This window comes from Carcharodon carcharias, chromosome 20 (assembly GCF_017639515.1).
Source record: "Carcharodon carcharias isolate sCarCar2 chromosome 20, sCarCar2.pri, whole genome shotgun sequence".
Classification (NCBI taxonomy): domain Eukaryota; kingdom Metazoa; phylum Chordata; class Chondrichthyes; order Lamniformes; family Lamnidae; genus Carcharodon; species Carcharodon carcharias.
This window is the reverse complement of record NC_054486.1, coordinates 72,054,016-72,078,455: the sequence shown is the minus strand read 5'-3', so window position 1 is coordinate 72,078,455 and position 24,440 is coordinate 72,054,016. Positions and strand designations below refer to the sequence as shown.

Below are 24,440 nucleotides of genomic sequence, written 5' to 3'. Positions count from 1 at the left end.
AGACTGGCTTCTGTTATGGTGAGGTCCTCAGGAGTAGTTAAAGATGAGTGATCCATTCCGCATTCTGGCTGAAGATCAATGCAAATGGTTCAGCTTCATCTCTTGTACTGGTGCTGGGCTCTGCTATCATTGAGGATGGGGATGTTCACGGAGCCTCCTTCTCATGTTGGATGGTCAATTGTCCATCACCATTCATGACTGGATCTGGCAGGACTTCAGATTTGCTCATCCATTAAGATGGGAGCAATCTAGGGATATGGATAACTGTTGAATTGGTCAGTGCTGAGAATCTGTGACAAAGATAGAGTGTAGAGCTACAGTAGTAACATGGAATTCCATAAATAACTGGTATATGCGGGGTTTTTTTGCCCACAGCTGGGACTCCTAAATGGCTTGTTGTCTCCAACATGCTAGGGTAAAGGATACAAAAAAAAAAGAGTAGGTGCAATAATGTTTTGAAACAAAATTGGGATCCCTCCCTGAATAATAACTAGTGTCGCAAGGGAGAAATTATATTGAGAGTGGATGAAAGGGGAAATAAAAGATGAAACAGAGAGCATTGTAAAGGGCAAGAGATGTAACAAGGAAGAAAAGAAGAAATTAACATGTTGGAAGCAGAAGCATGAAAAAGAAAGGAACTGAAGTTAGTTAGATGTATACATACAAAGCATTCTGAATATAATTGGTGAACTAGAGGCACAGATTGTTATGGGAGGAGATATGTTATTGTATTATTAATAGAAATGTGATGTAGGCTAGGGCAGGAGAGAGTTAAACATTCCTGGTTACAAACATTCAGGAAGAATAGAATAGGAAAGGGAGAACACTTTTGATCAAAGATTCCATTACAGCGCTAGAAGGTAAGGTAATATGTTTGCTGAAAAAAGCTGCATCTATTTGATAAGAGTTAAGGAAAAAGAAACTACTCTGTTGAAACAAGTGAAAACAAAACAGAAAATAAAAAATTGGGGGAAGAAAATGCAGAACCAACAGGACAACAATAATGCACCATTTCAATTATCCAAAGATAGAGTCATGTAGTTTCCATTGCTTTCTAGGTTAGTATGCTTTTAATCAACAAAGCTGGAGACAAGTCTAGATCTGGTACTTAAAAATGAGGGAAGTGCGTAAAACAACGGAGTACATCTAGAAAGCAGTGATCATACAATAGGGGAAGTGAAGAAACCAAAATTAAAATGATACTGGGAGATATGACAAATGTTAATGAGAAAAAACAAGCGTATTACAGAAAGTAGAAGGATATTAGAATGCTAGAAAGTCTAAAAAGGGTTACGAAGGGAGACTGACAAGGAACATAAATGCAAGGAATTAAGAATTTCATTGACAAACACAGAAAGGACACAAACAATTACAGATGAAAAATTAATTTTTTAAAATAAACTTTAGGATAGTGAGAATAAAAATTCACAGGATCGGGGGCAAAGCAATTAGATAACTAGAGTAGGACTAAATATTGAAAAAAAGTGGCTACGATCTTTCAAACAATGCTTGCATATGGAAGATGTGCAAGATGATTTAGAATCAGATTCTTACAGCTAAAAAGTCTGCCATTTAACTTGTCATGCCTGTTTTGCCCAATTTAGTCCCACACTCCAGCACTTTTCCCCATACCTCACAAATTAGTTTTTGTCAAGTACATGTCCAATTGCCTTTCTTAATATCATCCTGGTAAACTTCTTCTGTACACTCTCCAGGGCCTTGACATCCTCCCTAAAAAGTGTGGCACTCAGAAATGCAAACAATTCTCCAGCTGAGACTTAGCCAGAGATTTGTAAAGGTTTAAGCATGACTTCCTTGTTTTTGCCTTCAATGGCTCTATTTACAAAGCCAAGTATTCCATATGCTTTCTTACCACTACATCAAATTGTCCTGCCACCTTCAAACATTTGTGAATTGGCACCCTGTGACAGCCCAAGTGTTTGTTTGGGAGGGGGGGGGGGAGAACACTATGTTACATGGGGTGGTGGTCCCTTTAAGAACTAGGATCTGAGTTCTGGTTAAAACAAACAACTGGGTTCTAGTAAATTATCATGTAAATGATCAGGTTGCTTGGGTGAAGAACAATAGAAAACAAAAGGGTCAATAAGTTATTTAAAGGAGTCCGCTGCTCCTGTACCCATCTGCTTCTTCATGTTGTTCCTTCCAAAGTTCACTTCATATTTATCTGCATCAAATTGCTTTGGCCACATGTCTGCCTATTTTGCCAGTCTATGTCTTTAAGGAGTCAGCTGCTATCCAGCTCACTATTTACCACGTTACCAAGTTTTGCATCACCGCATACTTCAAAATTATACCCAAGTCTGGAGCAGGAAGGGAATTGAAAGAGAGATACCCAAGTCTTAAGAGTTGCTAATAAACCACCTCTTGGATTTGTAAAAAAAATCGTGTCTGACAAATTTGAAAAGAGATCTTTGAGGAAATGCAACTGACACTGTGCATTTAAATCTTCAAGCAACTACAGGAAGACATAGATTCCAACAGGTGATACATGAGGCCATATATTTTGGTAGAACATAGGAACAGGAGTAGGTCATTTCGGTCCATCAAGCCTGCTCTGCCATTCAATTAGATCATGACTGATCATCTACCTCAGTGCCACTTTCCCACACCATCTCCGTATCCCTTGATGTCATTAGTCTCCAGAAATCTATCGATTTCTGTCTTAAACATGCTCAATGATTGATCTTCCACAGCCTCCTGGGGTACAGAATTTCAACAATTCAACACCCTCTGAGTGAAGAAATTCCTCCCCGTCTCAGTCTTACTGGCCTACTACTTATCCTGAGATTATGTCCCTTGGCTTTTGATTCATCAGTCAGGGGAAAAATCTCATCTACATCCAGCCTGTCACACCCTGTAAGAATTTAAGTTTCAAGAGGTCACCCGTCATTCTTTAAAACTCCAGGGAATACAGACGTAGTCTCCCCAATCTCTCCTCTTAAAACAAACCTGCCATCCAAGGGATTAATCTGGTGAACCTCCGCACTTCCGCTATGGCAAATATATCCTTCCTTCGATAAGGGGACTGAAATTGTGCAGAATATTCCAGGTGAGGTCTCACCAAGGCTCTATAAAGCTGCAGCAAGACATCCTCACTCCTATATGCAAATCCCCTTGCGATGAAGGCCAACATACCATTTGCCTTCCTAGAATGCAAGTGCAGCAAGCAATTAACTTTTAGTGACTCATGAACAAGGACACCCAGGTCCCTTTGGACATCCACACTTCCCAACTTCTCACCACTTAAGAAATATTCTGCCTGTTTTTTCTGCCAAAGTGAATAACTTCACGCTTATTCACATTGTATTCCATCTGCCATGTTCTAGCCCATTCACTTAGCCTATTGAAGTCCTCTTGAAGCCTCCTTGCATCCTCCTCACAACTCGCATTCCCACCCAGTAAGGTGTCAACAGCAAATTTGGAAATATTACAATTTGCCTCCAAATCTAAATCATTTATATATATTGTGAGCAGCTGTGGACCTAGCACTCATCCTTGCAGTAGCCCACTAGTTACAGCCTGCCTTCCTGAAAATGGTCTGTTTATTCTTATTCTGCTTTTATCTGTTAACCAATTCTCAATCGATACCAGTAAATTTCCCCCATTTTAGAAAGAATAGGGAAATTTTACAATAGAGGAGCAGAGACTCAGACTAGTACACAAATCTTTAAAAGTAGGAAAACAATTTGATAAAATTGCATCAAAAAACATATGGGATTTAGATTTTATAAAAAGGGCACAAGTAAAAAAGCTGCAGCAACACTGAAGTCATACAAAGCAATGATTGGACTACATTTCAAATAGTGTTCAATTTTTGCAGCTTCACTTCAGCACAGGATGTTAAGGTCATGGAAAAGATACTGAAGAGATTTGTTAAAATGATATCAGCAATGAAAGACAACAGTTTTACGTTTGACTAGATAAATTGTGATATCTCTTTCCACAAATAGAGAGAAGACCTGACACAGATGGTTAGAAATGATGAGTTTTCATAAGAAAGGTAGGGAAAAAATGTGCCTATTGGTCAGGAGTTAGTGGCTAGAAATCATAAATTGAAGTTCACCACCTAGAGAATGAAGAGAGAAGTTAAGTTCTTTCTTAATAAAATACAGAAAGCTGTTTCTGGGTTAAGCATTTCAGATCCTAACAATGTGGGAGCAGCTTCATAATTTCCTTTAAAAAGGAAAATGGATGACTATTTAAAAAACAAAAATATTAAACAGCATCAGGAAAAGGAACAAATGAAGAATTCTTTCAAAGACTTGGTACAGGTACAATCAGCCTGTATTGTATATGCTATAGTACTGTCAATGTCCTGAAATACTCCAAATTAATCATTTTTACCAATAATATACCAATTGATTAATGTTTGCAAAGCAAAATGTATTCAAGATTAAGAATACTCACAAAGATTGCCATTGATAATTTTACTGTAGTCCACTTGTCCTCGCATAGCTCGTATCTTCTTCAGCTTTGCCTCCTGGCTCTCCATACGTTCTTTCAGTTTTTGTAATTTGTCACTTTCTGAAATGGACTGCTGCTGGCGCCTCTCTTGCTGTTTCAGATAACGCAAACGCTGCTCCTTTGGGGGAGGAAGAAAAGAGTAATTGCCCATTTTACTATTTAAAATTATGTTTAGGAACAAACATTCACATTGTATCGCTGGGTCGTTCAACACTGGAGTATTATACAAAAGCCAAATACTGGACATCTGAAATAAAAACAAAATGCTGTAAATACTCAGCAGGTCTTGTGGCCTCTATGGAGTAAAACGTTGTGAAATTATGTTGCCAGACCTGAGTATTTCCAGCATTTTCTGCTTTTACCCAAGTATATAAATCATAATTCCAATGTTACAATTTTATTCTTGGGGTTAGTAAAAACCTAATTTGCTGGACTGCATTGGATACATAATGAGTCACCAAAACCTCAAGGTAAAGAGTCACAATAACTTCATTTAGGGGAACAATACCTTGGGGTCAGATTTATGTCAGAGGATTAGTAATAGCAGACAAGGAAAAACCCTTGCTCAAGAATTTTTCTCTTGAATGGCAAGATACTGCTCTGGGTTTACATTTCCCTTGCAACCCCCAATTCTACATTCTTACTTCACCTATCTATGAACAAGATGAGAAACATGAGAGTTGCATCATGAAGTGATTATTCTACATATCCAAACCTGGGCAGTGAACGAGTGACTACTTGACTATGCTGATCTTCATATTTTCAACAGCCATCTGTGCATACATAGAGTCACCAGATAACCTCAGGACCAAAGAACTTTTTTACATCCCATTTGAGGCGACCCCACCTGGTATCTCCCAAGATAGTGAAGGCCAGAGTTAAAGGCTGTCACCTTCCTCATCTATACAGCTCAGTATCAGTTATAGAACACATTTCCACTGAATCATCTTTGATTGCTTTGTCTAAAAACATTAGAGATGATTTGTTAGAACCAGAATTTTGTTGCACTAGATTATCAAATTCATGAATGCATGCTATTTTGTTAAAGTAAATTTGTTACATACAAAATATTAGCAAAGCTCAAGTGTTTGGAAAATTTGACATTATTAAACATATGATTTGCAAAGAAAAGGTAGAATATATATGATTGGCTCTTAAATATTATGTCCATCAAGTAGATACAGCTTAATCGTTGAGATAATGCTGTCATTTACTTAGTAAGATTCTGCATAGGGCATGGATGATCAATAAGTACGATTATATCCTGCTGGAGAGTTATCTGAACACGATTAAAGAAAGTGATCTTATGAAAAGAAGTTTTTCTTTGACTTTGTCTAAACCCACTTTCATCTAGCATATTAATAACAGGAAGTGATGTTTTCACTCTAATTTTATTTTTCTGGTGCTATTATACTACTACAATGCAACTTTTCCTCCACCAGTCACCCTGCAAAGTGTCCAAGCTGCTTTGATATGGCTCCTCCTGGATTTATCAGTTTCCCACGATAAATAAGAAGTTCCTGTGTGGAAATCTGTGTTCTGCTGATAAGAGTTGCCACATGAAATAACTCACTAAAAACAATCAACTTCCCTAATAATACTAATTTCTTTCTTAGGATGAATTCTTCAACTCTGTTTAATGCTTTAGGAGCAATGAAGAGACTTCTGTGAAATAGAATCTTAATTGGTGTCAAAGGGAATTTCTTGTTCAGTCCTTTCATAGAATGATAGAAACAGACTAACCAGTCCCTGTCAGCATTTATGAAGCCTCCTCCAGACTTTTCTTATCAAACTATCAGCATAACCTTCTATCCTCTTCTCCCAAATATGCTTACCTAGCCCTCCTTAACCAAACTCTGTGGGAGCAAGTTCCAGATTCTCACCATTCTCTAAGTAAAGAAGTTTCTTTTGAATTTCCCATTTGATTTCTTGGCGATTATCTTAAATCATTAGCCTCTAGTGCTGCTCTTCATCACATGTGGAATCACACTTTACCTACTCTATTAAAACCTGTCATAATTTAAAAAGATTTCTACTTGGTCACCCCTCAGCCTTCTCTTTTTAAGAGAAAGAGACCCCAATCCTATATCATTATTTTTAAGAGATACATATATTTCTACACAGAGATCCCTTTGTTCCTTTATCCCATTTTGATTATTTTCTTAAAAAGTGACCTCCCAACTTTTGTTGCCAAAATGAAATACCTCATACTTATTTGTTTACCAGTTATATGCTCATACTGCAAATGTATTAATGTCTTCTTGTAATTTGTTGCAATTCCCCTCAGTCTGCCAGTTTGTTGTTGAAGATACAAAACATAATGAGAAACCCCTTCTATGGCATCTGCACATCTTGGAGGAAGAACAATCTGTTCTCAAAATTAACTCCAAGGCCAAGGTGAAAATGGCCAGCATGAGGTGTATAACAGCAGCTCATTATTTGATGTTCTGACGGTGATGAAGCACCTGGCCTCTAGTCAGTGCTTTCTTATAATTGCAGAACATTAGTGTGGAATCTCAGTCTGAGGCTTCAGTCACAAACATTTTAGCTATTCCAAATTACAGTACCAAATTGAATCGAAGTAAGGAACTGCAATGGCTTCTGAAGGGCTAGGGATGCTGATTTGGGGTCATGGTTTGCTGTATGTTAAAATAGGCAGGAAAGTAAGTTGTGAAGGGGACATAGGCTACAAAGGGATATAGAAATGTTAAATGGCAAAGATCTGGCAAATGGAGTATAATATGGCAGGAAGAATAAAAAAAGCATATTATTTAAGTAGTGAGAGATTACAGAGCTCTGAGATGCAGAGGGATCTGGGTGTCCTTGCGCATGAATTCCAAAAGATTAGTATGCAGGTATAGCAAGTAATTAGGAAAGCTAATAGAATGTTATTGTTTATCGCGATGGGAATTGAATACAAAAGTAGGAGGATATGCTTCAGTTATGCAGGGCATTGGTGAGACCATGTCTGGAGTACTGTGTACAGTACTGGTCTCCTTATTTAAGGAAGGATGTAAATGCATTGGAAGCAGTTCAGAAAAGGTTCACTAGACTAATACTTGGAATGGGTGGGTTGACTTATGAGGAAAGGTTGGACAGGCTAGGCTTGTTTCGCTGGAATTTGAAGAGTAAGAGGCAACTTGTTTGAGACATACAAGATCCTGAGGGGTCTTGCCAGGTTGGATGTGGAAAGGATGCTTCTGCTTGTGGGAGGATCTAGAACGAAGCTTCACTGTTTAAAAATAAGGGGTTGCCCATTTAAGACAGAGATGAGCAGAATTTTCTTTCTCTGAGGGTTGAGTGTCTTTCGAACTCTCTTCCTCAAGAGATAATGGAAACAGAGTCTTTGAATATTTTTAAGGCAGAGGGAGACAGATTCTTGATAAGCAAGGCAGTAAAAGTTAGAGGATAGGTGGGAATGTGGAGTTGAGGGTACAATCAGGTCAGCTGTGATCTTATTGAATGGTGGAGCAGACTTGAGGGGCCTACTTCTGCTCCTAATTCATAAATTTGTATCAAATTAGTTAGAATTAAGAGAAAATTAAAGGAAATTGGAGGGCAAGTTTACTGACCAGTGTAAAATTTTGCAAAAGCAGACTGTTAATGATGGGAATCTTTGTCAAATTTGTGCCTTCACAGTTAAGAAATTGTACAAAATAAAATGATGGACAGAAGAAACATTGAATTTTTAAAAAATATCAACACAGCTTGTGACATGGAAAATAAATTATTTAGCATTCAAACTTTTTTTCCTCTTTCATGGGATGCGAGCATAGCTAGCAACGCCAACGTTTGTTGCTCATCCCTAATTGTCCTTGAAAAGATGGTGGTAACCCAGGATTTTGACCTAGCAACAGTGAAAAAATGGCAAGATAGTTCCAAGTCAGGATGGTGTGTGCTTTGGAGGGCAACCTGTAGGTGGTGGCATTCCCATGAGTCTGCTGCCTTTGTCCAATTAGGTGGTAAAAGTTGTGGGTTTGGAAGGTGCTGGTGAAGTTGGTTGCTTCCGTGAATGCTGTATATGGTACATACTGCCGCCACTGTGCTGAAGGGAGTGAATGTTTATGATGGTGGATGAGGTCCCAATCAAATGGAATGCTTTTTCCTGGATGGTATTGAGCTTTTGAGCATGGTTAGAGCCGCAATCATCCAGGCAAGTGGAGTGCATTCCATCACACTTCTGACTTGTGCCTCATATGTGGTGGACTAGCTTTTGGGAGTCAGGAGGGGAGTAACCTGTCACAGAATTCCCAGCTCTTGCAGCCACTGTATTTATAAGGCTGGTCCAGTTCAGTTTCTGGTCAATGGTAACCCCCCAATGATGATGGTAGGGAATTCAACAATGGTAATGCTTTTGAATGTAATGGGATGATGGTTAGATTCTCCTTGTTGGAGATAGTCATTGCCTGGCAATTGTGAGGCACGAATGTTACTTGTCAAGTTTTAGTCCAAGCCTGAATGTTGTCCAGGCCTTAGTTCAAATGGACATGGGCTGCTTTAGTGTGAGTCGTCACAAACGGTCACCTGCATACATCTCCAATTCTGACCTTGTGCTGGAGGGAAGGTCGTTGATGAAGTAGCTAAAGAGGTTGAGCTGAGGGTACTACCCTATGGAGCTCCTGCAGTGATGTCCTGGAGCTGAGATGACTGGCTTTCTGACAACCTTGGCCTTGGTACAGCAAGTAATTAGGAAAGCTGATCAAATGTTATTGTTTATTGCAAGGGGATTTGAATATAAAAGTAGGGAGGTTATGCTTCAGTTGTACAGGGCATTGGTAAAACCACATCTGGAGCAGTGTGTGTAGTATTGGTCGCATTATTTAAGGAAAGATGTAAATGCATTAGCAGTTCAGAGAGTGTTTACTAGACTAATACCAGGAACGGGCAAGTTATCTTTTGAGGAAAGATTGGACAGGCTAGGCTTGTATCCACTAAAGCTTAGAAGAGTAAGAGGTGACTTGATTGAAACATATAAGATCCTGAGGGGTCTTGACAAGGTCCATGTGGAGAGAATGTTCCCTTTTGTGGGAGAATCTAGAACTAGGGGTCACTGTTTAAAAATAAGGGATCGTCCATTTAAGACAGATGAGAATTTTTTTCTCTCTGAGGGTTGTGACTCTTTGGAACTCCCTTCCTCTAAAGGCAGTGGAAGCAGAGTCTATGAATGTTTTCAAGGCAGAAATGGATAGATTCTTGATAAACAAGGGGTTGAGAGGTTACCAGGGGGTAGGCAGGAGGTTACAGTCAAATCAGCCATGATCTTATTGAATGGCAAAGCTGGCTCGAAGGGCCAAGTGGCCTACTCCTGCGCCTAGTTCATAAGTAACCACAACTATCGTCATTGTGCTAGGTATGAGTCCAACCAATGGAAAGCTTCCCCCCACCGCCCACCCTCCACCCTACTTCCCAATGATTCATTTTGCTGGGCTCCTTGATGCCAGACTAGGTCAAATGCTGCCTTGAGGTCAAGGATTGTTACTCTCACCTCTCCTCTTGAATTCAGCTCTTTTGTCCATGTTTGGACCGAGGGGCTGCAATGAGGTCAGGAGCTGAGTAGCCCTGGTAGAACACAAACTGTGTGTCAGTGAACAGATTATTGCTGTTTAAGTGCCACTTGATAGCACCGTTGACGACACCTTCCACCACTTTGCTGATGATTGAGAATAGACTGATGAGGTGGTAATTGGCCAGATTGGATTTGTCCTGTTTCTTGTGGGCAGGACATATCTGGGCAATTTCCCCATTGTCAGGTGGATGCCACTGGAACCACTGGTGCTGGAGCACAAATCTTCAGTACTACAGCTGGAATGTTTAAAAAGTAATTGGATGGCTACTTGAAGAACCGTGATCTATGGATGAAGTGCAGGAAATTGGGATTAGGCTGAGTAGCCACTCCATCCACAACCAAATGGTCATTAATCAAACGTCACACATTATTTCAATTCATAAAAAAACCTTTAAGTATCTACCTTGGCAACCAACATCTGTTGCTGGGCCTCAATCTGATGCTGCTGCCTGGAAGCCATTTCTTGCAGCTCTGAAAGGGTCAACTCCACCCGAGGATTACTGCCCTGTATGTTAAAGGAAATGAGGTGTTAGCATTGTTGGCATTTTGAAAATTAAACACCTGCACTTTAACTCTGAAAAGTCAATATTTAGATTTTAAATAGAACTTCCTTTCACAGGGTTGCTCATTATCAACTGAATCACCTATGTAATTGGCTGACCTGTTAACAACTGTCCACTTTTTATTCCAACTGCTCTGTGCTCAATATTTGAGATGTGTAAACTCCTCTGCTACAAGTGATGATTGGAGTTTTGAAAATTTCATATTTTTCAGAATAGAAGCTGCCTTTTTCATTAGTTTCTTTTAGAATTTGTATCCCAGATTTTTGCAGTGTGCCGTAAATCATATCTGTCATAGCTAATTAAAAAGTACATGTTCCTGTAAAGTGCAAGCCCTAATAATCAGTATGGCCAGTTTCATAGAAAATCATAAAAAATTTACCACATCAGAGGCCTTTCAATCCATTGTCTCTGTGCCAGTTGACAAAGGGCTACGCAGCCTAATCCCAACATCCTGTATGAGGTCAATAGATCTGCAGATCAGTTCTTCAAGTAGACAATCAAGTACTTTTTAAATGTAATGAGGGTTTTTGCCTCCACTACCTTTTCAAACAGCAGGTTCCAGGTCCTTACCACACACTGGGTGAAAAATATTTCTTCTTCATCTCCCTTCTAATCCTTCTACCAATTACTTTAAATGTATGCCCCTGACTTTTGATCCCTCTGCTAAGGTAAATAGGTTGTTCCTATTTTTTTTTCCATCTCGACCCCTCAATCTTACACAAGACAATTAAGCCACCCCTCAGCCCCCTCTGTTCCAAGGAAAACACCACCAGCCGATCCAATCTTCCCTCATAGGTTCAAGTTTCTCCTGTCCTGCCAATATCTTCATAAATCTCCTCTGCACCCTCTCCAGTACAATCACATCTTTCCTGCAACATAGTGACCAGAACTGTATGCAATAGTCAAACTATTGTCTAACTAGCATTGTTTACAGTTCCAGTATATCCCCTCTGTTGTAATATTGTGCCTTGGCTAATAAAGGAAAACATAAGCTTTCTCAACCACTTTATTTACCTGTCCTGTTATCGTTAAGGATCTGTGACACACTTCAAGGTCCACCTGTTCTTCCACACTACTCAGTATCCTTGCGTTTATTCTCTATTCCCATGGCTTTTTGCACCTTCCAAAATGCAACTTCACATTTCTTTGGAGTAAATTCCATTTTCATGCCCAACTGACAGAACACCCATATCTTCCTGCAGTCTAGAGCTTTCTTCCTCACTGTCAACCACACAGCCATTTTTTGTAAGAGAAGTCTAAATCACTGATATAAATTACATAAAGCAAGAGACCAAGTACTGACACCTGAGGAAACCAACAGCGTTTGAGTCACAAAAATACTAGTCAACCATTACATTTTGCCTCCTGCCACCAAGCAAATTTTGGATCCAATTTGCCGCTGTCTCTTGGATTCTAAGGACTTTTGCTTTTTTGACCAGCCTGTCACATGGGATCTTGTCAAAAGCCTTGCTAAAATCCACGTGGATCACATCTATCACACTGACCTCATCAATCCTACTTGTCACTGCCTCAAAAAATTCAATAGGACTTAGTAATCAGACATGACCTTCCCTTAACCATCACATGTTGACTTTCCTTGATTAATCAATGACTTTCTCAATTAAAATTTATACTGTCCCACAGAATTCATTCCAATATTTTTTCCGGAACTGAAGTTAAGCTAACTGGCCTAAAATGTTTTAGATTATCCCTTCCTCCCTTTATATATATAAAAAAGTACAGTGTTGGCAAGTTTCCAATCCTCTGACACCACTCCTGTAGCAAGGGAGGATTGAAACATGATGGTCAGAGACTCTGCAATTTTCTTCCTTGCTTCTTTTAACAACCGGAGATATATTTAATCTGGGCCTAACTTTTGAAGGTTAAACCCTTTAACACATCCTCTCAATATTTATCCCACCCAATATTTCACACACTTCCTTCTTAGCTACGATGTCACCATCAGCCATTTGTCACCATCAGGGAAGACAGCCACAAAGTGACAGCTGAAAAGGATTCATTAAAAATTTATCATTCACCACACATTAGTTACCTTTTAAGTCCCTAATTTGCTCTATTCTTTCCTTAGTTATCTTCTTACTCTCTATGTACTTATAAAACATCTTTTGTGTTTGACATAAGCTTCTCTTTTTTGCTTCACCTTGCCCTGTTAGCACCTTCTCAACCAAGGGATTCTAAATTTGGCTGTTCCACCATTTTCGTTGCAGTTTAACTGCTCGTTAGTAATAAAACGCATGCATACCCTTTCTGCATCATATTTTTTACTTCAATTGTTGAAATGCTAAAATTACAAAAGCAGCTGAACAGCAAATTGTCTACACAAGCCGAGCACACAACAAAAAGACTTCTCACTTGTTGTCATTAGCAAAACATCAAATAATACAAAGCACTTCTGGATGTATTCTGGTTGAAATAATTTTTAGCAAATGAAAATTTTAATTTTAATTAAAAAGCTGCTCAGATCAACAGTGGCATTACTGTAGGAAAATGCTCATTTCCATTAAACTCCTTCCCCTCTTAAGTAATTAATAGGCTCATTTTTGGGGGTAGCGCATAGCTCAGTGGATAAATGTGCCATGGGGGCTGCACTGATGCATTTGGGCCAGGAAATTCAATCCACCAGTAATATTTGCCAGGATGCCTGCTTTCAAACATGATCAAATGACTTCTGATGAAATGTATGCATATGTGTCAGTTGAGAACAGGATTGGAGCCAGCGTCATACCCTGTACAGATGAATAACCTACTGTCATTCATCTGGGTTCAAACATGTAAAATAGTCATTGGATAATAGTGTGACCACACTAATAGGGTTGTATTATAGACCGCCCAATAGACAGAGAGAATTGGAGGAGCAAATCTGTAGAGAGATAGCAGACTGATGTAAGAAACAGAAAGTTATGATAGTAGGAGATTTTAACTTTCCACATATTGACTGGGATTCCCATACTGTAAAAGGGCTGGATGGCTTGGAGTTTGTCAAATGTGTTCAGGAAAGTTTTCTAAATCAATATATAGAGGTACCAACGAAAGAGGATGCAATACTTGATCTCCTATTAGGGAACCAGACAGGTCAGGTGACAGAAGTATGTGTAGGCGAACATTTTGGGTCCAGTGACCACAATGTCATTAGTTTTAAGCTAATTATGGAAAAGGATAGGTCTGGTCCTCAAGTTGAGATTCTAAGTTGGAGAAAGGCCAATTTTGTGGAAATGAGAAAGGATCTAGGACGAGTGGATTGGCATAAGTTGTTTTCTGGCAAGGATGTGTTCAGTAAGTGGAAGGCATTCAAAGGTGAAATTTTGAGAGCGCAGAGTTTGTCAGGATTAAAGACAAAGTTAACAGGCATAGGGAACCTTGATTTTCAAGGGATATTGGTGATCTGGTTAAGAAGAAGAGAGGTGTATAGCAGGTATAGGCAACAAGAAGCACATGAGGTACTTGTAGAGTATAGAAAATGTAAGAAAATACTAAAAAAGGAAATCAGGAAGGCAAAAAGAAGACATTAGGTTGCTTTGGCAAATAATGTGAAGGTAAACCCGAAAGGTTTCTACAAGTATATTAAGAGTAAAAGGATAGTAAGGGAAACAATTGGTCCCCTTGAAGATCAGAGTAGTCATCTATGTGTGGAGCCTCACGAGATGGGGGAGATCTTAAACAGTTTTTTTGCATCAGTATTTACTCAGGAAACAGGCAGTGTATAAGGAAGGGAAACAACCAGTAGTTTCACGGAACAAATAGAGATTAAAGAGGAGGAGGTGCTTGCTGCCTTACAGCGAATAAAGGTAGATAAATCCCCCGGGCCTGATATAATATTCCCTCGGACCTTGAGGGAGACTAGTGTAGAAATTGCAGGGGCCCTGGCAAAAATATTTAAAATGTCCTTAGCCATGGGTGAGGTGCCGGAGGATTGGAGGGTAGCTCATGTTGTTCCGTTGTTTAAAAAAGGCTCCAAAAATAAACCAGGTAATTACAGGCCAGTGAGCCTGACGTCAGTAGTAGGTAAATTATTGGAAGGTGTTCTGAGAGATCAGATATATAATTATTTGGACAGCCAAGGGCTGATTAAGGATAGTCAGCATGGCTTTGTGCGTGGTAGGTCATGTTTAACGAACTTTGTAGAGTTTTTCGAGGAGGTTACCAAGAAAGTAGATGAAGGAAAGGCTGTGGATGTTGTCTACATGGACTTTAGTAAGGCCTTGGACAAGGTCCCACATGGGAGGTTTGTTCAGAAGGTTCAGACACTTGGTATCCATGGAGAGGTTGTAAACTGGATTTGAAATTGGCTGTGTGGGAGAAGACAGAGAGTGGTAGTGGATGATTGCTTCTCAGACTGGAGGTCCGTGACTAGTGGTGTGCCTCAGGTATCTGTGCTGGGACCATTGTTGTATGTTGTCTATATCAATGATTTGGATGATAATGTGGTGAATTGGATCAGCAAGTTTGCTGATGACACTAAGATTGGAGGCGTTGTGGACAGCGAGGAAGGCTTTCAAAGCTTGCAGAGAGATCTGGACCAACTGGAAAAATGGGCCGGAAAATGGCAGATGGAATTTAATGCGGAAAAGTGTGAGGTGTTACATTTTGGAAGGTCAAACCAAGGTAGGACATACACAGTAAATGGTAGGGCACTGAGGAGTGCGGAGGAACAAAAGGATCTGGGAGTTCAGATACATGGTTTCCTGAAAGTGGCGTCACAGATAGACAAGGTTGTAAAGAAAGCTTTTGGCATACTGGCCTTCGTAAATCAAAGTATTGAGTATAGGAGTTGGGATGTTGTGGTGAGGTTGTATAAGACATTGGTGAGGCCAACTTTGGAGTATTGTGTGCAGTTCTGGTCGCCTAACTACAGGAAGGATATCAGTAAGATTGAGAGAGTGCAGTGAAGATTTACTAGGATGTTGCCGGGTCTTAAGGAGTTGAGTTACAGGGAAAGGTTAAACAGGTTAGGACTTTATTCCTTGGAGTGTAGAAGAATGAGGGGAGATATGATAGAAGTTTACAAAATTATGAGGGGTATAGACAGAGTAAGTGCGAGTAGGCTCTTTCTACTTAGATTAGGAGAAATAAACACGAGAGGACATGGCTTTAGGGTGAAAGGGGAAAGATTTAGGGGGAACATTAGGGGGAACTTCTTCACTCAGAGTGGTGAGAGTGTGGAACGAGCTACCATCTGACGTGGTAAATGCGGGCTCACTCTTAAGTTTTAAGAATAAATTAGATAGATACATGGATGGGAGAGGTCTGGAGGGTTATGGACTAGGTGCAGGTCAATGGGACTAGCAGAATAATATTTTGGCACAGACTAGAAGGGCCGAATGGCCTGTTTTCTGTGCTGTAGTGTTCTATGGTTCTAAGTTGGGAGACCTGTAAAAATCAAATCCTGGCATGAGTTATCTTCAGGGGAAAGTGAAGAAGTAGAAAACTCCTAGGCAGAAAAATTAAAATGGAGTTCTTTGCTGAGCAAAGTTCAAAGACCATCTTGAAACATACATAAAACCATGTTTAAATTGGACCTTTAGATCATCAACATGCCCACTCTCTTTCACACGCATGGACAGGTGGCAGTAACAAGATATCTTGCATAATTTTGATGCAAACTCTTAAGTTTACAACCAGAATATCACAAGCCTCATCTTCATTAGAACCACCAGGGGATATTATGGAGGTCGCCTGGTAGAATCAAATCAAAATACTTCTACAAATATTATAGACTAGCATGAAGCTCAAAATCATTAGAAAATTAGACAAAATTCAATTCCAAAATGTTCTTGGAGCACCTGAAAATAAAATTTTAATATTCATCATGAAATAATACACAGTATTGTTAAATATTTCTAGCAATATCTGGAAGTGTCCTTGATGTGTTTTAGAATTGAGGGGAAACACTGGCCAACAATTTGAGATTCACACAATTTCACCGAAAAGACTGATAATGCTATCAGGACACAATGTTCCAGATTTGAAATTGCCAGTGAAATCATTTAACAAACAGTTTTCACATTCTACTGAAGGAGATAAAAGGACAAGGAATGTAGTAGCTGATAGCATAATGTGCTATCGGACTAGTCTAGATTCCACAGCTATGAGATTCAATTATGCTACTCTAGGACACATGGATGGCAGTGATGTTATGAAATAGCTTGAAGGTGGCAACCAGCTGATTGGCAAGTTTCTGTGCTGGTCAAAAAATTGAAATTTAATATTTTTGTAGGTACAGTGGATTTCCTGCCGCTCTGCTTAAGCCTCACACTCCAAAGTTCCGATTTATATGGAGCCTATATTTTCACTACCTTAACCTTGCCACCTTTTTTGGCCCCATTGTTATCTTATGTCGTCAATCATCCAAGCTCTAAATTTCTGTGTCCAACATCCTTTGCATCTTCTCTCCCAGCCACGTTCTACGGTCTCCTGCCCAAGTTCCGTATCTCTGCTCCACCACTGTTTTTCCTCTCTTGATCTTAGCTGTCATCTTAGTTTGCCCAGCTTATCATCTCTGCAGGTTCCACCAGTTCCACCTTTCTCGTCTTCATTTCGCCCTACCATTTATGTTTGCTAGCAGAAAGCTAGGGAAAGGCAGTTTAAAAAAAAAATAATTTGAACCATAAGTGCCACCCCTTGCTCCCTTGATTCTATTCCTGCTAAGTCGATTATTCAACTTCTCTTCCTAACAATATTAGCTAACATGGGAGTCAACAGTTTTCTCTCCTCAGTACTATCCCACCCCACCCCATTTCCTTTAAATCTGCCATTTTCATCCCTTCTTCAAAAAGACAACTCCTGTCCTCGCAATCTACTGGCCCATCTCCAAACTCCTTTTCCTCTGTTGTTGCTTGTTGTTACCTCCTAAATTCATGCCCATCTTTCCTAGCACTCCCGTGTTTGAATACCTTCAATCAAGCTTTTGTACCATCCAATGTGCGAAAGCAGCTCTTACCAAAATCACAAATGACAGCCCATATGCCTGTGACAAAGGTAAAATATCCCTCTGTGTCTTCTGAACCCGTCTCAGCTTCAGATGGGGTTGACCACACCATCCTACTGCAGTGCTTCTCCACTGCTGTCCAGCTGGTTGGATTTGCCTGGTTCTATTCTTACTTAGCCAGTGTAGCCAGAGTGTCACTTGTATTGGCTTCTCTTATGCTCATACATTGTTACTTCTTGTTTTTCCCAAGGTTCTAACCTAGGCACCCCCCCTCCTATTTTTTAACTACATGCTGCCCCTCAATATCATCTGAACAGCATCAGTTCGTTTCTCCATATACAGTGACAACATCCAGTTCTACCTCACCCCCACCTCTCCTCACTGTCTCTAAATTGCCAGACTGCTTGCCCGACATCCAGTAATGGACGAGCAGAAATTTCCTCCAAATGAATAATGGGGAGACAAAAGCCATCATCTTCGGACCCTGCCAGAAACTGTTTCTTGGTCACCAACGCCAACCCTCTCCCTGGCAGCTGTCTGTGGCTGAGCCACAGTTCATAACCTTGGTGCAATATTTGCACTTCTGACCACATACCTGCACCATCATGAAGATCATCTATTTCCACTTCCATAATATCACAAAACTCTGCCCTTGCCTCAGCTCAACTATAGCTGAAACCCTCACCTTTGCCAATGTTACTTCTAAACTAGACTTGTCCACTGTATTCCTGGCTGGTCGCCTATATTCTCTTCAACAGAAACTTGCACCAAATCCCACTCACCCATCATTCAGTGCTGAAAGACCAAATTAGCGCCTGGTTAAGCAACACCTCGCTTTTAAAATTCTTATCTTTGTTTTCAAATCCTTTTATGCCCTCACTCCTCCCCATCATCTCTTATCTCCTCCGTCCTTACAACCCTCCGAAATATCTGCACTCCTCCAATTCTGTCTTCTTGACATCCTCAAATCTCATCACCACCACTGGTGACCGTGCTTTCACCTGTCAAGCTTCGCAAGCTCTGGAATTCCTTCCCCAAACCTCCTTGCCTCTTTCCTCCTTTAAGACACTCCTTAAAACTACTTCTTTGTCTGCCCAAATATCCCTTTTACATGGCTTGATGTCAGATTATGTGAAGAGTCTTGCAACTTTTACTACATTAAAGGCATTGTATAAGTTGCTGTGCTGATGAATTTAAAACTCGAGACTTGGAGACTGGATCCAATATAGGTCAGCAGGGACAGGGTTGATGGTTGGTTAGGACAGGATTACAGGCAGTAGCGTCTTGGGTTAACTGAAGTTCACAGCCAAGAGAGCACTGGAATAGCCGAAAGGCAACAAAGCCGTTGATGAGCAATCTTTAATTTTCTTTTGATTAAGTCTAGATGAAGCAGATGGCTGTGGTGGGATGGAGGCAGGCAATATTACAGAGATAGGAGGTACACAGTCATTGTGATGAAAAGGATATGGGGTCAGACATTCAGCTAGAGTTGGGCACCATAGTTGCAAACAGTCTGGCTTGAGACAGTGACAAAACAACGTACGGAGTCATTGTGAAGCTTAGAGTTTGTGACAGCATAGGCAACTGATGGTTTAAGTCTTCCCAATGTTCAGCTCCAGAAATTGAATGTTGGAGAAGCAGGAGGTAGTGGAGGGATGGAGAGATAGGTCTGGGTATCATCAACAGGCATATGGAAGCTGAGTGGGGTGTGCAGGTCTAACTATACAAATTGAACAAACCTGATTTCATACTGTGCCATGTCATTTTCTCATGCTTTAGAATCAATGACTTAAGTTACCATTACATAGGCAAACAGACAACAGTAAAAGGTTCCACGAATGAAGACAATGAATAATCAGTTAATCTGTGTTTGATGTTTTGTGCCTGGTGAAAGGAATGTTGGCAAGAAGAATTCCCTGCTCTTCTGCAAATAGTGGTATGGGTTTTTTTGGTACATCCACCCTAATTTAACTTCTCATCTGAAAGATGGCATCTCAGCTAAGCATAATATTGAGGGAATGTTGCATTAAGCGTCAGCATAGGTTACATACTAAAGTGGGCTTGAACTTTGTGATTTAATGACAGAAATGCAACCAGCTAAGCCAATTTGACAAGATTTCCACAATCATATCAATCTCACACATAAGCAGATTTATTTTAAGAAACAAGAGTTTTATTTTCTGCTAATATTTTTGTAAAGTTCAAAATATTACATATTATGTGAATGAAACCGAAGATTAGGAAATGTTTGAAACTGACATTTATGATGTGCAAGTATGATAGGTTTGGAAACATGTAGTTATGTTTACTTTTAAGAGTGAATCAATCAATTTAAGTTTGTAAACTACAATGGATAACCACCACGGTTAATGAGTAACATTTGTTCATCTATATGAAAATAAAACCTAAAAGTGAACCATCTTATAAGCTGATTGCTCTGACAACGGACAACTAACCGAAGAACATGTTGAACTTGCCAATGAAGCAACTGTGATTTAAGAATCAACACATTATACATGAAACCAGAAAAGGGCAGTTTCCTTGTAAATTTTCCATTCATAAAACAAAAAGCATCGTGCAAATTTAAACAACCCACACAGCCAAATGAAAAATAGCAATTTCACAAGGTTTCAGTTTGGAAAGAGTTTAGTTATTTTCAGTGGCCTTCCAGCTAGCTCCATTTGAAACTAGATGCAAAATTCAAATAGGCAAATCCTCTTTGTACTTTTTAAATCACCTATACACATTGGCCCAAATCTTCCGATCAGCGCCAGAACTGTTGCGTCCGATGGTGGTCAGACTTCTGCACACTTACCTAGTTACATTTAAAAGGCTCTGATTTCTGAAGCAGCAACTGAAGAAGTCACTCAGCACAGGAATCCAAGCAGAGACCTGCGAAGAGGATCTGTCCAGAAGATACAGCCGCTTTTTACAACACTTGCTGCAGGGGCAAGTAAGCTATGGAAGGTGGTTGACGTAGGCAAGCGGATCATTGGTCCGGTCGGGGGTTACTCAGGTGAAGCTGTGGGGGTGGGTGGGGGGCAGTGTGCTTGGGTAGTAAGTTTTGTAGTTACCCGGATATTAGACTAGGTTTCAATCTGTTTAACATTTCCTGGATAACTATTCAGCTAAGTCCCACAGGTCTCTCCCAAGTCTCCAACTCTATCTCAGAGTTGGAGACATTCACAGAGTGTTCTGGAGAGCAGGGGAATTACCCATCGGAAGTAGAAACTTCCTAAGCAATTCCCATGTAGGTCCACATGTCAGGACTTCCACAGGCTCCTGATGCACATCTCAGTCCTATGTCTGGTTTCCAACTATCCAGAAACTGGAAGATTTGGACTTATGGTGCTATTTCTGGAGGCACTGTAACCTTTCCAGCCTGGAAATCTATTTTCATAAACATGATGGCCCTCAACCTCTATGTCTCTGGTTATTTCCAGGTGTCAGTGGGGGATCTTTGGAGTCTCCCAATTAGCTGTCCACAGTTGCGTCAAGCTGGTGACAGAAGCTCTGTTCAGGTGCGCATTGACATTCACTACCGTACGGATAGGGCCAGCCAGGCAGAGTGAGCCAGAGGCTTTGCAGTGATTGCTGGGTTCCCCCAGTGTCCAGGGTGCAATCAATTGCACACGTGGCCATCAAAGTGCTAGCGGGTGAGCCATGTGCCTTTGTCAATAGGAAAGGATACCACTCCATGAATGTGCAGATAGTGTGTAACCACAGGGTGCAAATTCTGCAAGTCTGTGCAAGGTACCCTGGCAGCTCGAATAACGCTTACAGCCTGAGACACTTCCAGGTGCTGAGGCTCTTTAGTGCTCCAGCCCGACTGGATGGATGGCCGCTGGGTGACAAGGGCTGTTCCCGGAAAAGGTAGCTCATGACGCCTCTCCGCCACTCAAGAAGAGGCCAAGCAGTGGTACAACAGGTGCCATGGCTTCACAAGGGCGGAGATAGAGGGAGCCATAGGTCTTAAGATGCGCTTCCGATGCCAGGACCATTCAGGGGCGCACTCCAATACCCCCCAGATCATGCGTCACTGATAGTAGTTGCATGCTGCGCTCTACACAATCTGGCACTGGAAAGTGGAGACGCAGTGGAGGGAGAAGATCTTGAGGCAGCTGCTCAGGCAACAGACAATGAGTCTAGTAGTGAGTCCGAGGACCAGCACGGTCAGGATAACGCTGAGGGCATGTAGAAGCTGACCTGGGCAAACTCCAGGGAGGCAGGGACGCTTTGATCCAATGCTCCTTCAGCCAGCCTACCAAATAACAACCATCACATGCCAGGGCTGCAGGCTCCATACTTGATCCCTGACAGGAACGTTTGTTTGGTCAACAGCATGCACTGTGCCATTTCAATAAAGTTTAATGAGAAACAATTCACTCATAACATCATGGGTTATCCTGCACCTGCAGAACAAATGAAGCAACCCAGAGGCTTGTACAAAAACACATTAAGTGATATGGTGCCTGGCGTAAAATTAACAAATGAAATTCAGAGGTGTTCTCCATCACACCGATTAAGAATTAAATTAAGAGTGGGGATAACAAATATCACCCGCTCTCAGGCTATGTTGTGATTAAGGTGCTTTAAGTTTGCGCTTGCAAGTGCTACACTTGGGTGCTCCCCTCCCTTGCTGGCACTGGCACTGGAGACAGCCTGCTTGCTCTGCTGTCCTGTTGGCCTTGATGACTTTGGCAGGCGTCCTCTGGCCCGTGAAGCCTGTGCTGGTCCCGCCTGGGAGGGAGTGGCCAATGTCACAGCTGGCTTCACCCCAGTCACCGCAGCCTCATCGGATGCCATGGTCACTGGCAGAGAGGCGGAGGAGCTGCTGCCCTCATCTGGAGCGCCCTGAGGAGCCTGCAGAGACAACAGGCAGCTCGTGCACCAGCGGGAGGTTGCTCTGAACCTCCCTGCTCGCCATTGATGGATGGGCATCTGGCTGGGATACTGGGTGCCTAATCCATCTCTCACACTGACACTGACTGCCTGAGGTCATTGCCGGTGTGATATCTTGCGGGTCCGAGTGCATCCCAAGAACTCCTGATTCAGCTCCTGGAGGAGCCCCTCCATGAGTTGCCACTCTCTCCATAGACGAGACATTGCGCTCGGCCATGAGGGTCACTGCATTGCTCATACACTGCAAGGGCTCCTCCACAATAGAGAACATGGCACGCATTCCCTCATGTATCTCCGCCAGATCCTCCCGCACACCTGCTGGATGTCCAGCATCTGCTGCCTCAGGGAGGACTCCAGAGGTCCATCATCAGCCACCAAGTGAGCATTGTCCTGGTCCCCAACACTCCTCCGACTGCCCTGGGCGCTCTCTGCCTCCGCCTGTACTGCAAGCAAGTATGAAGTGCCCCGAGATACAAGCTTCCGATCTAATGCCCGAGGTGGTTGTATTTGCGCTGGTGCCTGCTTGGCAGAGAGGGTGTGATGCAGGTACGTTCTGTTAGCTGCTGTCCTCTGGGGTCAGTGGTGGGCCTTCAGGCTCTTCACCCCAATTTTTGAATTGGCCACCAGGTCGCCATTGGATTCAGCGGGCATTCAGCTTCTGCCCCTTCTCACTGTTGTGTCTTACGCTGGCTTTAATTGGCCCGCCCAGCATAAAAATTGCGGCGCAGAGCTGATCACAGGTGGCTGTCGGGAACCCACCCGCCCGCCCCCACTGAGCCCGACGATAAATGAAAAAGTCTGGCCATGGAAGATACAATGTTTAAGTGAAGTACTTTTTATTACTACTTTACAATGATTTATCACCATTTTATGTTTCAGATAAACATTCATATTTACAGTGTTTCCCGGTTCACATACTTGTGGCTAGGCATCCTAATTCAAAAATTCCAAAATCTAGAAATTACTTGGTCCCCAGCATTCTGGACTGGGGAGTTTACAGTGTACCACCTCAAGGAGATTTTTTCTCCCAGACTCAGAAAGCAAAGCAAATCTGTGGTAAAAATAAATGATCGCCTTGTCCATCAGGTCAGCCATTTATTCTAGTCATGGGGAGAATGAGCTCCTGGCTGTCCCACACAGGTCATTGGCTACAATATTTCCATATTGTTGGCTTGTATTAACCTTCCAAAATATCCTTTGGAAGTAATCAGCAAATAAAACAATGATATTGGATTAGCCAGCTCTGCAGATTTAACTAAAATAATCTATATCAATAAGATCCCGAGGAATGTAAAGGAGGAAAGTGAACTAAAAAATATAAAATGAACACCTTTACTAGTTAACTTTGCTTATAAGCCCCATTTTTGATGATGGATAAAATTAATTTGTCCAAACAAGCAAGTGCCACCTACAACCGAGTACTGCAAATCCAAAATTAAAACTACCCATCAAGGCAGTAAATGGCTTTTTCCCTTTAATAGTAAGTGAGGTCCTGGTCCTCTACAGCATTTATAAATGAACGCCAGGCTCAAGGTGCTCCTTCTGATGAACAATCACCGATCTGAAACTAACTTTTTTTTCTCTCCACAGATGCTGTTTGGTCTGCTGATTATTTCCAGCATGTTCTGTTTTTATTTCAGATTTTCACATCCAGAGTGTTTTGCTTTTGTGTCAAGGTGTTTAAGTTACAAAATGTTGCGTTATGGTCTTATGCTGTACTCCTAAACATTATTTATTTGTTTTTGGGGTGTGCATAGCACTTACTTATTCCATCCACAGTTGCCTGAAGGGCATTAAGGTCAGCTGCACTTGGGATAGTTTGGATTATTGTTAAAACCCAGACTTTTCATTGCTTTTTGTCAGGTTGCAGTTTACAATTGAACTGAATTATTGAATTCAATTTCTTAACTGACAAGATCTGCATTCAGGATCACTAGGATGCTAGTGCAGTACCACAACCACCAGGCTACAACACAAA

At 41.3% G+C, this 24,440-nt stretch overlaps 1 protein-coding gene across 9 annotated transcripts in view; it reads right to left on the bottom strand.

Annotated features, from left to right (window-relative positions):
* ppp1r13bb (protein phosphatase 1, regulatory subunit 13Bb) overlaps positions 1-24,440 on the bottom strand; it is a 105,940-nt gene that overhangs the window by 35,609 nt on the left and 45,891 nt on the right. For all 9 annotated transcript variants that reach the window (XM_041214060.1, XM_041214062.1, XM_041214058.1 and 6 more), the window contains exons 5-6: positions 10,455-10,556; positions 4,429-4,603 (exon numbers count right to left, since the gene is read on the bottom strand). In XM_041214060.1, the coding sequence (XP_041069994.1) occupies positions 4,429-4,603; positions 10,455-10,556 (277 nt within the window). The remainder of the gene's footprint in view (positions 1-4,428; positions 4,604-10,454; positions 10,557-24,440) is intronic.